This window comes from Phyllostomus discolor, chromosome 6 (assembly GCF_004126475.2).
Source record: "Phyllostomus discolor isolate MPI-MPIP mPhyDis1 chromosome 6, mPhyDis1.pri.v3, whole genome shotgun sequence".
Classification (NCBI taxonomy): domain Eukaryota; kingdom Metazoa; phylum Chordata; class Mammalia; order Chiroptera; family Phyllostomidae; genus Phyllostomus; species Phyllostomus discolor.
This window is the reverse complement of record NC_040908.2, coordinates 83472152-83488050: the sequence shown is the minus strand read 5'-3', so window position 1 is coordinate 83488050 and position 15899 is coordinate 83472152. Positions and strand designations below refer to the sequence as shown.

At 38.0% G+C, this 15899-nt stretch overlaps 1 protein-coding gene across 5 annotated transcripts in view; it reads left to right on the top strand.

Moving 5' to 3' along the window:
• The first annotated feature begins 12373 nt into the window (after positions 1 to 12373).
• Positions 12374 to 15899, top strand: part of REXO2 (RNA exonuclease 2) — a 30602-nt gene continuing 27076 nt past the window's right edge. For 2 of the 5 annotated variants that reach the window (XR_004903805.1, XM_036028534.1), the window contains exons 1-2: positions 12374 to 12567; positions 13551 to 13634. Coding sequence is in view for 4 of the 5 variants with exons in the window: in XM_036028534.1 (XP_035884427.1) it covers positions 12421 to 12567; positions 13551 to 13634 (231 nt within the window). In the remaining variant the exon portion in view is untranslated. The remainder of the gene's footprint in view (positions 12568 to 13550; positions 13635 to 15899) is intronic. The other 3 variants (XM_028516803.2, XM_028516802.2, XM_036028533.1) reach the window with 2 other exon arrangements.

Sequence of the window (15899 nt, the reverse complement as noted above, 5' to 3'; positions counted from 1 at the left end):
AAGCAGAGCAAACTTCAAAGGATACAAAGGCATGTAGAAGCAGCAGCTGATTGATGTTTCTCTCCCTCTCTTTCTCCTGTCCCCTTTCTCTTAAAAAAAATAAAAAATCAAATAACAAACAAAAAAGTTAAACAGGTTAATGGGAGAAGACTGATGCCAAGAAGTTCCTAGAATCTATAGTTCTGATCCTGTGTTATGAATGACTTTTCTGGACTACTTTGATGTCAGTGAAAATTAGAAGGTAGAAAATGGAAGGTGTCTTCCTGTTTAGAATATTTAGGATTAGTAATCAGAGTGTTCTCTAACATGAAGTTCCTTCCTCCCTCCCTTCCTTCCTTCCTTCCTTGTCTTTCTCTTTTACTAGAAATCACCATAATCCTACAATTTAGAAATGTTTTCTTTTTTTTCAATTGCAGTAGACATTCAATATTATTTTATATTATTAATTTTACATAGTGGTTAGACATTAATATAATTTATAAAGTATTCCCCTCAATAAGTCTAGTTCCCACCTGGTACCATACATAGTTATTATAATATTATTAACTATATTCACTATGCTGTACTTTACATCCCTGTGACTATTTTGTAACTACCACTTTGCATTTCTTAATCCCTTCACAAGCTTTTTATTATTTTTTTTGTAGGAATAAATTCCAAGAATGAAACAGTACTGAGGAGTTAGCAGAGTATGCATTTAAATCAATGCTTACATTTAGCAGTATCATTTTTAAAAATTTTATTTTTCAATTACAGTTCATTTTCAATATTGCTTTGTATTGGTCTCATGTGTACAGCAGAGTGGCCAGACAAATGTATACTTAACAAAGTGTTCTCCTGATGTTCTCAGCACTCATTTAGCACCATATGTAATCACTATAACATTATTGATTATATTCCCTAAGCTGTACTTTACACACAATTTGTAAATTGTGTGTACTTTACACACAATCATGACAATTTTGTAACTACAAATTTGTACATCTCAATCCCTTTACCTCTTTCACCCAGTCCCCTGACCTCACTCCCCTCTGGCAACCACCAGTCTCTTCTGTGTCTGAGTCTGTTTCAATTTTTTTTGTTCATTTATTTTGTTCTTTATTTTTTTGAGCTTCCACTAAATCAACCATTTTTATTTTTTCATTTAAAATAGTTTATTGTGTATTAAATACAATCAAGATATTTTTATTGTTGTTTTGTTCTTTAGATTATATACTTAAGTGAAATCATATGGTATTTGTATTTGATTGACTGACTTATTTCACTTAGCATAATACCTTCTAGGTCCATCCATGCTGTCGTAAATAATAACATTTCATTCTTTTTTTAATGACTAATAGTCTATTGCACATATGTACCTCATCTTCTTTATCTCTAATCTATTTATGGACACTTGGACTACTTCCACATCTTGGCTATTGTGAACGTTGCTGCAATGAACATAGGGGTGCATATATACAAGATCTGTCCAGAAAGTATCCAGCTATTGCCTATGAAAAATAGAGATAATTATTGAGGAATATACAAGACACACTGGACATAGGAAAATGATGCCTCAGTTGCCTTCAAAGTAGGCAGCCTTGGGACCTTACACAATTCTCCCAGTGTCTCTTCCACTGTTCCAAACACTCTGCAAAAATCCTTTGCTGGAATTGCCATTAGCTGCCCTGTCATATTTTCCTGAATTTCACTGATGGTCTGAAATCTCTTCCCCTTCAAAGGTGATTTTTGTTTAGGGAAAAGCCAGAAGTCATAGGGCACCAAATCTGGGCTGTATGGGGGCTGAGTCGCATGGGTCATTTAATGTTTTACCAAAAAACTCTGCACAAGATGTGATGCATGAGTGGGCATGTTAGTGATGAAGCGGCCAGTCACCAGTTGCCCATAGCTATGGCTGTTTTCATCATACTGCATCTCTCAACCAATGAAAGACACTGAGTAGTGCTTCTTATTAATTGTTTGGCCTGGAGGACTGTACTTATGATGGACAATACCTTCCCAATCAAAAAACACAGTTAACGTGGTCTTGATCTTGCTGAGACTTTGCTGCACCTTCTTTGGGCATGGAGAACCAGATGACTTCCATTGCATAGTCCCCAAAAGCCTTCTGAATCATCCTAATATTTTCCACAGAGGAATGTTCAAACTTAGTGCAAAATTTGATGCAGAGTCGTTGATCTACTTGCCCAGTCATTTTCAGTGTGACGGTCTAACAGTACACATGCTCGCTCAATGGTGTCTACCACTCCCACTGACTAGTACACTGAAGTTGTCATTATTTATGCATGTGCATTCCAGTCTACTTTCCTTGACTGCCAGGTTACATGTGTGTCACACAAACCATTCTCATTAGATTGATAATTGCTGGACTTTTTCTGGACAGACCTCCTGTATTCTTTCACATTAGTGGTTCAGGTTTCTTTGGGTATATTCCCAGAAGTGGAATCTATGGGTCATAAGTCAGTTTCAGTTTTAATCTTGTTTTTAACAAATTTTTTTTGGGGGGGGTAACTCCATATAGCATTCCACAGTGGCTGTACCAGTCTGCATTACCACCAGCAGTGCACAAGGATTCCATTTTCTCCACACCCTTGCCAACACTTGTGGTCTGTTGATTTATTGATGGTAGCCATTCTGACAGGTGTGAGATGGTATTTCATTGTGATTTTAATTTGAATTTCTCTGATGATTAGTGATGTTGAGCATCTTTTCATATGTCTATTTGCCATTTGTATATCTTCTTTGGAGAAGTGTCTATTCAGGTCCTTTTCCTATTTTTTAATTGGATTGTTTGTTCTTTTGGTGTTGAGTTTTATAAGTTCCTTATACATTTTGGATAATTACCCCTTATCAGATACATCAGTGGTGAATGCATTCTCCCATTCAGTGGGCTGTCTTTTCGTTTTGTTGATAGTTTCCTTTGACGTACAAAAACTTTTGGTTTTATGTAATCCTATTTGTTTATCTTTTGTTTCCCTTGCCCAAGGGGATATATCAGAAAAAATATTGCTACAAGACAAAAAAGGACATTACCTAATGATAGATAAAAGGATCAACTCAACAATAGAATATAACCCTTGTAAACATTTATGCACCAAACATAGGAACACCTAAATATACAAAGCAAATCTTGATGGCTATAAAGAGAGAAATCAACAGTAATACAGTCAAATGGGATTGTAAGACCACATTCACATCAATGCATGGATCTTCCAGACAACTAATCAAAAAGAAAACAGCAGGCCCTGGTTGCGTAATTCACTTGATCAGAGCATTGTCCCAGTACACCAAGGTTGAGGTTTTTACCCCTGGTCAAGGCACATACAAGAATCAATCAATAAATGCATGAAATACTTTTATTCATCCCCTTACTTTCAGTCTGTGTGTGTCTTTTGTTCTGAGATGAGACTCTGTAGACAGCAAATATATGGGTCTTGATTTTTTTAAAAATTTATTTTTAGAGAGAAGGGAAAGGAGGGAGAAAGAGAGGGAGAGAAACATCAACATGTGGTTGCCTCTCAAGTGTCCCCTACTGGGGACTCAGCCCACAACCCAGGCATGTGCCCTCACTGGGAATCAAACCGGTGACCCTTTGGTTCATAGGTCAGCACTCAATCCACTGAGCCACACCAGCCAGGGCGGGTCTTGTTTTCTTATGGATCCAGCTATCCTATGTCTTTTGATTTGAACCTTTCAGCCATTTACATTTAAATTGATTATTGATAGGTATGTATTCATTGACATTTCATTCTTTTTAAAAAATATTACTTATTAATTTTTAGAGAGGAAGTGGTAGGGAGAGAGGGGGAAAGAGAAGAAAATTGATTTGTTGTTCCACTTCATTGTTTGATTATTGCAGTTATCATGACTGGGGGTTGAATCATTAATTTTTGCATATTGGGACACTGCTCTAACCAACTAAGCTACCCAGTTAGGTGTCATTTTATTCTTGTTTCTTTTTTTTTTTGTCCTCACCCAAGCATATGTTCTATTGATCTTAGAGAGAGTGGAGGAAGGGGGGAAGAAAGGGAGACAGAGAGACACAAGGGTTGGGGGGGGAGAGAGAGAGAGGGAGAGAGAAACATCAATATGAATGAAATATCATTTGGCTGCCTCATGTATGCACCCCAACCAGGGACTGAACTTGAAACCTAGGCATGTTCCCTGACTGGGAATTGAGCTTGTAAGTTGTTGGTGTATTGAATGACACTCCAATCAACAGGGCATATTTTTTTATAACTATGTTCTTATAACTATCTTCCTCTCTCCCTTTCCCCCTTCCTTTTCTCCCCTCTCCCCCTTCCTCCCTTCCTCCCCTTTCTTTTCTTGAAGAAGACCCTGTAACATTTCTTGTAATGCTGGCTTGGTGGTGGTGAACATCTTTATCTTTTTTCTTATTTGGGAAGCTCTTTATTTTTTTCAATTTTTGTAGGGGGCCTCTGCCTGCAGAGCCCCCGCCCCCCACCATCCACCATGGATGAGAATAAGTCTATCAAGACATGACCTGCTTGGGAAGTAAAGGTGGTGATCTATCAAAGGAGGAGGGACAGGAGCCTGTTCTTCAACAGGTTTTTATTGGGTTCAATTTGCCCAGGAATATAGGTAAAGCTCATCAATCATCGTCAGGGAGTAATGATCAAACAATAGATAACATTCAAAGAACTATGAGAGCTTATTTTGAGTCAGGGTTAGATAGCTAAAGGGCCATAAAACTTTGGGGAAACAAACTCATTTCATGCTTGGACCCTTATTGTTTAAATTGAGGGTATTAGCAAAGCATGTTTCATAGGATTTTATGCATTCTTTCTTAGGCCTGATGATCCTGGGGAACCTGCCCTTTCCAGCACAGGGCCATACCCATCTCCGGCATTGTTTCAGGCTTATGTGAGGCAGGGGAAGTAAGGCAGCCAAGAGATTAGACTTCTTTCAGACAGAATGAAGACTCAGGCCTTGTCAAAGCTGAGGGGTGAGGGTCCATCACTCCCTTTTTTAATAGCCCCCCAAGTCCTTCCCTGAGGGCCCCTTCGTGACCATGCCTGTCTTAGGTCATCCCTCCCTTGAGGAAGCTTACTCATCATTGGCTAACCAGTCATCTGCCTGGGGCCAAGCAGGGTGAAGTAAAAGGGGGAAGAGGCTGCCAGGGAGATAAGCTTTGTCTCCTTTGTGGCTTACAGTCCCAAGGTCTCTCACTCAGCCTTAGCAATGGAAAGTTACAGCTTCTGAAACTGGGTGGCACAGTTCCCAACAAATTTTGAATGATAATCTTGCTGGGTAAAGTAGTCTTGGTTGTAAGTCCTTGCTTTTCTTCACTTTGAATATTTTGTGCCAGTTCCTTTTGGCATGAAATATTTCTGTTGAGAAATCAACAGTTTAATGGGAACTCCCTTGAAGGTAGCTGTCTTTTGTTGTTTATAAGATTCTCTCTTTGTCTTTAACCTTCCTATTTTTATTAAGATGTGTCTTAGTGTGGGCTGTTTGGGTCTCTCTGCACTTTCTGGCCTTGTGTGTCTTTTTTCTTCACCTGATTAGTGAAGTTTTCAACCATGATTTCTTCAAATAGGTTCTCAATCTCTTGCTCTTTCTCTTGTCCCGGTACTCCTATGATATGGATGTTGTTATGCCTCATGTTGTCTCAGAGGTCCCTTAGACTATCTTCATTTTTAAAATTCCTTTTTCTTTTTGCTGCTCTAATGGAGTATTTTCTGCTACCATGTCTTCCAAATCACTGATTTGATCCTTTGCTTTATTTAGTCTGCTGTTGATTCCTTTTCATATTTTCTCCATTTCAGATATTGTATTCTTTATTTCTGATTGGTTCTTCTTTATGTTTTCTATGCCCCCTTTTATGTTTACTATCTGGCAGTTATTGGTTCTCCTGTAGGGGACTGGGTCACTGCTGCTCTGGTTCATGGGGCATTATCACTTTTGTTACCAGCCCAAAGTTCATGTGCCCAATGGTTTAAAAGGCAAGTATTCAAAACATCAAAATTTGGAGTGAGGAAAATTTTTATTGATTGAGAAGGTGCTCAATCTAGATGATGAGGGTCTTGGAGGTTCCTCAAGTCCATTTTACCCAAGCCCAAAGTTCAGGCTTTTTTTTTTTTAAACCAAGGGAAGTAAAAGATAGAAGGAGCAAGAGGTGACTGACAACTGCAGACATGCTATTTTGCCTTTAAAGCCTACTGTGTTTTTATTATACATGGGCCACACTGAATGTTCCTGTCCATATTTTTTTGTCTAATAATTATTTAGACTGCTGTAGCCTGATGTAGTAATTTCCAGTGGTTTACTTTGTAGTATTCATAATTATAGAATTGCTCAAATTTTGCTGCAATTATACTTACTAATAGATTCAAAACTTTTATCAAGACACATAGAGATCACCAGGTCAATTGGTAGCACAGGGAGGTGGTTAAGTCTCCTCAGGGTGCAAATGAGGTCACACTGACAGAACACAACCTTAACTCTGTAATGCTCTCCACCTAAATAGCACAGGACCTCAGCTCTCTGCAAAGCCTTCTGCCTAAGTATTTGTATGATTTTACATAAGTCCAACCCCCAGGAAACGGCCTTTGTCCTGTCTTGCCCATGTCCAAATTGTCCCAAACCTTGAATTCTACTCTACTTTTTTATGTGGCTTTTATGGGCAAAATAAGGGAGGCCAGGTGTAGGAGGTCAGGAATGTTATGCCAGTGGCACTTCTTCCACATGGAAGGAAATATCAGCAGCGAGAAGCACATTCCTCTCTGCTTTCCATCCCTGTTACTGCCTCACTTAAGTTTTGTCTTTTTAAAATGTTTTTGTTGTAGCAGAGAACTTAAGGAGTGTTATGTGATACCACTATCACCTGTGCTTTTAACTGAAAAAGCTTGTTTATAATACCTGTAGCCTTTCTGTTCTCCACAGGACTTAGATGTGAGTCCAGAAGGTACTACTAATTCAGGAGACAAATCTATGTGATAGTTGCTGTGCTGTCAGAATTATGCTTTTCCCCCCTGACTAAGTCAGCTTTTGTGTTGACTATACTCTTTGTTTCTGGCTGCTTCTTTCTTTAGCTTAATTTCCTCTCAAGATAGTCCTTATTCTTCTAAAAAATAGACTTTTGGGAGGCTTCACCAGTTTGTTCAGTATGTGCCAACATGTACAAATCAGGCTGAGAATGTTCTTCATGTGCTTATTAGGTTTAAAATTTTGCAAAAATTAAAGTTCTAAAGGTTGACATGGGCCTACAGGTACATTTTTTAGACAACTTGCAATCTTGTTCTCTTCCATAACTTTAGCTGTCCCGTGTATATGACTTCCAAACTAATGTTTCTATCCTTGAACTCTTCCTAGTTGTCTATTGGGTATCTATCTCTATGTAGCTGTCCCTCTTAAAGCACAACTTTAACCTTTCAAAAATAGAACTCTTCAACTCTTACCTGTTTGTCCTACAATTTGTTCTCTCCATTGCATTTCTCTTTCATTTTAAAGGCTAATCATCCCAGTTGCTTAAGTCCAAAATACTCTATCTATCTGAGATATACTTACCCATAATATCTGTTGTCAAAGTTCTTTTCTTTCAGGATTTAATGCAATTTCCATTCTTCTGTATCTCTTTAGTAAAAAATAATCCCTTTCTCCTATAGCCTCATAGAACTCTATAATTCTTTAAAATTTGTTTCCTTTATTGATTCTAAAGAGAGGGGCAGGGAGGGAGAAAGAGAAGAGAAACATTGACATGAGAGAGAAACATTGATTGGTTGCCTCCTGCATGCACCCCGACTGGGACTGAACCTGCAACACATGTACATGCCCTGACTGGAATTCAAACCTGTGACCTTCTGGTCTGCAGAATGATGCCCAACCAACTGAGCCACATCAGCCAGGGCATACTCTATAATTTTGGCACAATCTCCTTTGTATTAAATTCTGTATCCCTTGATTTGCTTACAGATTACATGAGCACCTGCTATATCACATATTACATATTCTCCATATTTTTATTTAATCATCATACAACCCATTTCAAAGATGGAAAAAAAATTAAAGCTATTTCCTCATCTGCAGAAGAAACAGCTCTAAATCCAAAATGAATCCTTAATATCTTAAGTATTGGGTTGGCCAAATGTCTGTTTAGTTTTTTCTGTAAAACAAGACACGTTTTTCATTTTCACCAGTAACTTTATTGATTTGGATATTTTGAGTATGTCAGCTATCTCCTACATGGTATAAAGTTGATTGTTCTTAATTAATATCTCAATTTGATTGCTATCAACTTCAACTTGTCTACTCAACCATGGAGCATTGCCTAGCAAGAATACTCCAGCATGTAACTTCGCAAATCTCTTTTTACATGTTTGATCAGTCATAGCACCTTTGTTTGTTTGTTTGTTTTTTGCATTTCAGTTGCATTTTTACCTTTCTTAAAATAATAAATCATGATATTCCAAAATGTTGCATATTTTCTTCCATCTTCAATATTAATAGGCTACACAAACATTCACCAATTTTGATGTGGTTTTTTAATGCATGCTGATATGATGGCTGTCAGAATACAATCTAACAAAATTGTTTTGAATGAAGTTGAAGACAGCTAAGTGCTACTAGAGCCATCTTACAGAAAAAAAAAAAAAACCCCAGCAAAACCAATGAACTTTTGCCTAACCCATTGCCTATCAAATATCAGCTTAATAAATATATTTTTACTTTGTCATTTTAGCAAAGTGTCTGATATGCACTAAATATTCAGTAAGTGTTTGTTGAAGTGAATTGAGATAAAATTTCATGAAAACCTTTAGGGTGTTCATTTTGTAATGGTGCATTTTTGAAGATTATGTTTGGTTTATATTTTTATCTTATATATATATATTTACAGTGGTATAGGGTAAAGACAAAAATTTATTATACTTTATTCCTCCCCAGACCACTAGAAGAAACTAAACAGCACTTATCAGGTACTGGCAGCAAACCTGATGTCAACATTTTTCAAGAGAAAGTTCCACAAAAGGGGAAAAGACATATAATTGTCAATGAGCAAATCTTCATAAGGTACCTACTGCCTGTTTGAAAATGCTTTATAAATTGCAGGACAGTTTATAGTTGTGAGATAGTCTCACTACTTTGGTGACTACTAACTAGCACTACCACCATTATCATATGGCTCTATGCTTGTGCTATAAAGTATAAAAATAAATATATTTTGGAAATTAAAGTCTAGCTTAGTAGGAATGTGATAAAGCATATCAGATAAAACTCATTAGGAACATAACAGTAACAATATTAGTTTTATGAATTCTGTAACAATTAACATTAGGAACCAGAAGCCTCTCCTAAGAGGAAGTAGAGAAGGACTTCAAAAAAATAGACTTTAGGATGATTTTAAAGAAGAAGTAAGGGGAGTAAGGATCACCTCTGGATTGACTATTACAATGATCTTTCTTCAGGAGGTGAGAGGAACAAATCATGGCCGGGGAAATCCTGGTAAGAAAACAGTAATAAAAATTAAAATCCATGTAAATATTTATAATAGCCCAAGGGTAGAAGCAACCCAAGTATCCATCAACTGATGAATGGGTAAACAAGATGTGGTATTTGTATACATACAATGAAATATTACTCAGCTTGAAAAGGAAGGAAATTTTGACACAGACTACAACTTGGATGAATTTATGGACATTATGATAAGGAATAAGCCAGACACAAAAGGACCAATACTGTACAATTTCAGTGGTATGAGGTACCTAGTGTAGTCAAGTTAATGGAAACCAAAAGAACATTGGTGGCCAGAAGTTTGGTGGAAACAGGGAACTGGTATTTAGCAGATAGAATTCAGTTTGGGAAGATGAAAAAGCTCTGGGGATGGAAAGCAGTGATGACTGCACAACCATGTGAATGTACTTAATGCCACTAATTTGCACACTTAAAAGTGTTTAAAATGGAAAATTTTATTACACATATTTTACAATAATTGAAAAATGAAAGTAAAAAAATATTTTTAAAAATCTAGTGATGTCTTATTATAAGGGAGGGTTTGTGTGGCCTTAGTCATGTCTTGTTAGAAACACTGTCATAGATTCTGTTAAAAACATTATGGTCTAACTACCAGCAGTGCTGAGAAGCTGACTCAGGGTCTTGTTTCCTTAGAAAATACAAAGTTAAGATAAATGTGGAATGCTGTCTGAAGACCTTTTATCTGAATCTCTGCCTCTGGGTTGGAAACAGAGGCAGTTCCTTGGTGTCTGAGTGACCTACATGGCTCAGATTCTTTAAATAAGAGATGTTCTATTCTCACTGAAATAACATCAAATAGCAACATTTCTCATTGTCTATTATGATTTTTAAAGAGCAAGATTTCTTGGTCATATACCCTAGATGTTAATTAACAAAGGCAATTTTTATAGGCTCAAAACAGATTTGAAAAAAGAAAGTCTCAGAGTGGTGTAGCTTTGAGATAAATTCTGTTAAAAGAGGAAACAGGAAAGAAATGATTGAGTCCACTGTGGGACAAGGCTGCTTTCAGATTCTAGGGTTCCATTTTCTTGAGTCTGTCCTCTCCCTTATTTATTAGGTTTGGAGTTGTCAACTTGGTGCATACAGTGCACTGCTTTGGAACATTAATAGTTAAGATTAGTAATCTAATGATATTACACACAAGAACCAATAAACTATAAATCTTTTTACATTATAATGCCATTCCATGTGAAAACCAATAAGCTGTAAATCTTACATTATAATGCCATTCACCTAAAATGTCTTTATTTTTATAAAGAAGTACATTACTATGAAAACTGAAGTTTCAGAAATGTCTATGCATAATTTTGATTATCCAATATTTTAAAATTATGTTAATAAATTTTCAGGATATAAATTTTAAAATGTAAATAGCATTTTGTAAGTTGTAATTTGTAGTAATACTAATGTTCCAGTAGGAACTTTGAAAATTTCTTTGACATTTTAAAGTAATAATAATACTTTAGGAGAATGATGAAAAGCCTGATTGATAAAAGGTTATATACTTCAACTAAATATACTGTACATGAATGAAGTTTAAACAACAATTGCCCTGGCTGGGTAGCTCAATTGGTTAGTGCCTTGTGCCCATACCCTAAGGCTGTGGGTTCCATTCTAGGTCAGAGCACATACAAGAGTCAACCAATGAATGCATAAATAAGTGGAACAAGAAATCCATGTTTCTCTCTCTCTCTCTCCGTTTCTAAAATCAATAAATAAAAATTTTAAAGAACTAAGGAAAAACTAAAAAAGAAATGTAGACTTTTTCTTATAAAGTGGCTACAAACAAATAACACCCTATAACAAAACAATGCGAGTCAAAAGATAATGCAGTTACAATATACACACATCTCGCATAATAAAGTCTTTATACTGTATGTACATAATCTGTGCACACAATTTGATGACTCTTCAAATAGAATTTCTCTGCGCCTGGGCTGGTGGTAGGTTGGGTAGAACAAAGGAGTTGAAGGTGAAATGCTGTACATCACATTACTCGTACAGGCTGATTAGGCAACAAAGTTTCTCTCACAAAACCAGCTCACCAGGCTCTGTAATAAGTGGCGAAACTACTTTCAGAAAATATACATAGAAGATATAAATGCCAGGCTGAAACTGATGCTTGTGACAAACTTGCACTCTGTACACAAATTTGCTACTGAGTAACCAAGATTTAAGAGACTTGAAAGGTCCTGTTGGTGGCCATCTTTACTTGTGAGAATGATGAATTCAAGATAGTTTCATCAAAATCAAAGCAGGTTACAGAGAGGGAAGAGCTATTTTTACTTCACTTTAAGTTTTATTGCTGCCTGGATTCGTTATATAAGGACCAGATTTGACTTTGAGAACTTCTGAGGGTGGACTAGCAGTCATTACCACTGATACCCAGCTGCTGAACTGAAACAGACAACACCCCTATGTAGGAAATGATGATAACACTTTGCCATAAAGAAAGGGACTTCAGCACTAATAGGCACTGGAGGGGCAGGTAAGTAACGAGTGGTGGTGGTGGTGCGGCGGGGTACACAAAAGCAAAATATACATTGAAAAAAAAAACAAGATAGATAACCAGGTATTTTTCGACCAAAGTAAGAAAGTTCTTAACAACTACGAGATTTACAACTAATCTAAACTCAGGCAACGACTCACGACACGAAAAAACTTAGTTCTGAAAAACAAGCGCGTCCAATAACATCAGAAAACACGTGGCGGGGGTGGAGAAATCGGTGTCAATAACAGGCGAGACTGTAAGTCCCATCATCCCATTCGGCAGTTAAACTGGGTTGCTTAGGGCGAATCGGCGCACTGAATGCTGGGACTTGTGGTTTTTGTTCCTGCACCTCCCTGTGGGTTTGCGACGTTTAGCGACTATCGCGCCTGCGCCAGCTCCGGCTGAGAGGTTGGGGCTGTGGCTGCTCGTGCCGGGTGATGCTAGGCGGCTCCCTCCGCTGCAGGCTGTTGGGAGGTGTGGGTGGCAGTCGCGGGCATTTCGGGGCGCGAGGTGTCTGTGAAGGTGGCGCAGCCATGGCGGCAGGGGAGAGCATGGCCCAGCGTATGGTCTGGGTGGATCTGGAGGTGAGTGAGGCCGGGGGTGGAGCGGGTGGAGATCCGGGGTGGCCAGTGAGTTTTTGCGCGTGGGACCGAGTATCTAAGTCTGGGAAGAGCGAGCGGTGTCTGCGTCTCAGATGTGGCAGGTGAGTGCTTCCCGGGTGTGGGCGGCACGGGGAGAGTCAGGGGGCAGATGTCCTGCGGGTTTGGGTACTGTGCTGAACTCCAGGGTTTCTTTTCAAAAGGGAGGAGTCGTCCATATGGCTGCGTTCCCCCAGCTCCGCCTAGACGGGGATCTCTCTAGCTCCGTGTCTCCTTCGAGCTTAGGGTCACAGGGATGGGCGGGAGGGGACAACGTCTCCGCTAGACCCCCTACCCCGGCATACAGGACCCTAGGTTGTGGGAGCTAGACCGGACTCCGGAAATGACTCAGCCTTATCCGTCCTGTCACAAACCAGGAAACTGAGTCCCAGAAAGAGAATTCAGCTCACTCAAGGCAATGCTGTTAGTAAGGATCTGAATTGGGATTAGATCCCAGTTGTGTTCCCTTTAGGTTTCCCATACTCATGCCAAGGGCTCACCTTTTCTTGAAGCCTCTGTTTTCTCACATATGAAGTGGAGGTTATAACAGTACTTTCTACATTTGCTTGTGTTGAAGGTCAAGTGGTGTAATCAATATGGAAACTTTGTAAACTCTGTAGAGATGTAGCGATGTTAGTTATCTAACTCTTTCAAAACTGAATGCTGTCAGCACTTGATTTTGCTTATTCAGCATCTGTCCTAGAGTAGGACCAGGGTGCCTGACTTATAGCAAGTTTTTGGTAAATGTTTATTGAATAAATGAATAATGTTTAGTGCCTTGAGGGCTTGCGCAAGGAGCATTATTGTCTCTTCTGTCTTGGCTGTGGGATATGAATTTACCCTGTTTGAGGGAATTCCTATTAAGTAAATTTGAGGAAAATAGGCTAAAAAGATGTGTGTGTTATATATTTATTTATTTTTTATTACAGATGACAGGATTGGACATTGAAAAGGACCAGATTATTGAGATGGCCTGTCTGATAACTGACTCTGATCTCAACATTTTGGCTGAAGTATGTGATGCCCTGTAATATACCCATACTGTTTAGAGTGTATTGGAAATCTAAAGATTGCTTTTCTCTACCTCTTTATTTAAAAAATCAGATGAAGATACAACGTATTGTGCTAGGTCATGCATGATAGTGTTGGTACTACAACCAAAGTAATTCATTTCAGACTAGTTATTTTTCAATAAGTGATGCCAAAAATTACAGAAACTTAAATGTTGTCATTTACTGAGCACTTACTGTGTGCCAGGCACAGCTCTAAGAGCATTAATATATTCACTCTTAATCTAACCATGACTGTAAGGTAGTTATTGTTTGTTATAATCATTTTATAGAGGAGGACATATTGGCACAGAGATGTTGGGTGATTTGCCTATGGTCACTTGACTAGTTATTGCAGGAGCCAGGAGTTTAACCCTGACAGTCTGAGTAAAGTGCCCCAAACCAGTAAGACAACCAGCTATATAGTTTCATCAAGATTGGTGAACTCATGCCATAGTTGACATCTTTCTATCATAACCTTGACCTTAACTTGACATCTTTCTATCATAACCTTGACTTTAACTCTTTTCCAAGTTTTGCTTTTTCAGCTAGGACATGTGATTCTTCTGGAATTGTATTAAGATTTTAGAAAATGTGTTGATTCAGAATCATAAAATAAAATATTCTCTCATTGATATTGGGTATGATTAAAGTTTTAATATGTTACTTTTTTTTAAGACATAACTTTTTTTTAAAGATTTTATTTATTTATTTTTTGAGAGGAAGGGAGGGAGAAAGAGAGAGAGAGAAACATCAATGTGAGGTTGGTGGGGGCTGTGGCCTGCAATCCAGGCATGTGCCCTGACTGGGAATCGAACCTGCGATGCTTTGGTTCGCAGCCTGTGCTCAATCCACTGAGCTACGCCAGCCAGAGCCCTAATATGTTACTTTTAACTGAGACATTAAACATAACAAATAAAACACACCTCCTGGAACATTTAATAAGTATGTGACAACATCTGATTGGTAGAGGGTGAAATCCCTGGCCTTGAGTAACTCTCAGATTGTCAGCAGTATTTAGAGGTCCAGAGGCAGTGGGAAACTAGGGTAGGAACACAGTAGATATGTTTGTGGGAAAGACAGATCTGTTAAAACAAGTTCCCAGAGGGTAGGATTGATGTGTTACTGGCACTGTATGAATTTCATAAATCTATAGTTAAGACTTACTCTACTGGGTAGGTAAAAGGGAGAAGGGCATTTATAGATGAATCACTTCTTTCATGGAGCACCAGGCATATGTCCTGGAGTACCTCCTGATATATCAGCTGGAGGAGAGCCATTAGACTTCATTTCTCTCATCACAGCAACTAGCTTTTAAAAAATTTTAAGTAAATTTATTTATATAAATAAAGCTGTGAGTTTTAGGTTTGTTTTATTCTGTCACTTGGCATTTAATAGGGGTGAATAGTGAAGAGAAGTGTTTGTATTTTACCAGCCCTACTTACCCTTGGCTGAAGAAGAGTTTTTTCCTTTAGACTGTTGATATAATGGTGAAATAGTGACAGTTTAATGGACCAGTTAGTTGATATGTACCCTGGAGGAAATTTGGGTCTGTAGTCACCAGCTGCAGATGAGTGTGACATTTGTAAATAGACTCAGTCAGATGAGGATAAGGATGTTAAAAAAATGCTTAGAGGTTGTTGGCACTTACATGTCAGTTCTGTGGAAAATAAGTTTCATTTTTGTATATGAGTCTGAGGGAAAGTGTTTTATGCTGGTAGAAGAACAAATATCCTACTCTGAAAATGTTTCTGTGCGTGGCTTGCTGGGATCTAGAATAAGTTATATAGCCTTAGATTGACAGTAGTTAACTTTTTCCATCATCATTCGCTAGAAATGTTTTTTACAATATGAAGTTTTGGCTTCTTAAAAAATTCGTGAGCAGAGCAAATTTTTTGGTAACAGCAATCTTCTTTACGCAGATTGTTTGTTTTCTTGTTTGGTTTAAACTCCTTGTTAGTTGTAGGATGTTAGGCATATTTTAGTCAAATTTTAGCCATTCCTTTTCAGTGATTGCAAACAATTTTTACCACCTTAATAGGTGGTAGGATTGATAATCCTTAGATTATTACTATTACTAACCTTTAGTAATAGCCTTAGATTTATAGTATTTTTTTTCTGGAGAGTTCAAAGAACTCTGTATCTGTAATTTCTTTTATCCTAACATCCCTTTGGGGGTAGGGGGCAGTTTATTATCTCCATTGTAGAGAAGGAGAAACTTAAGGCCAA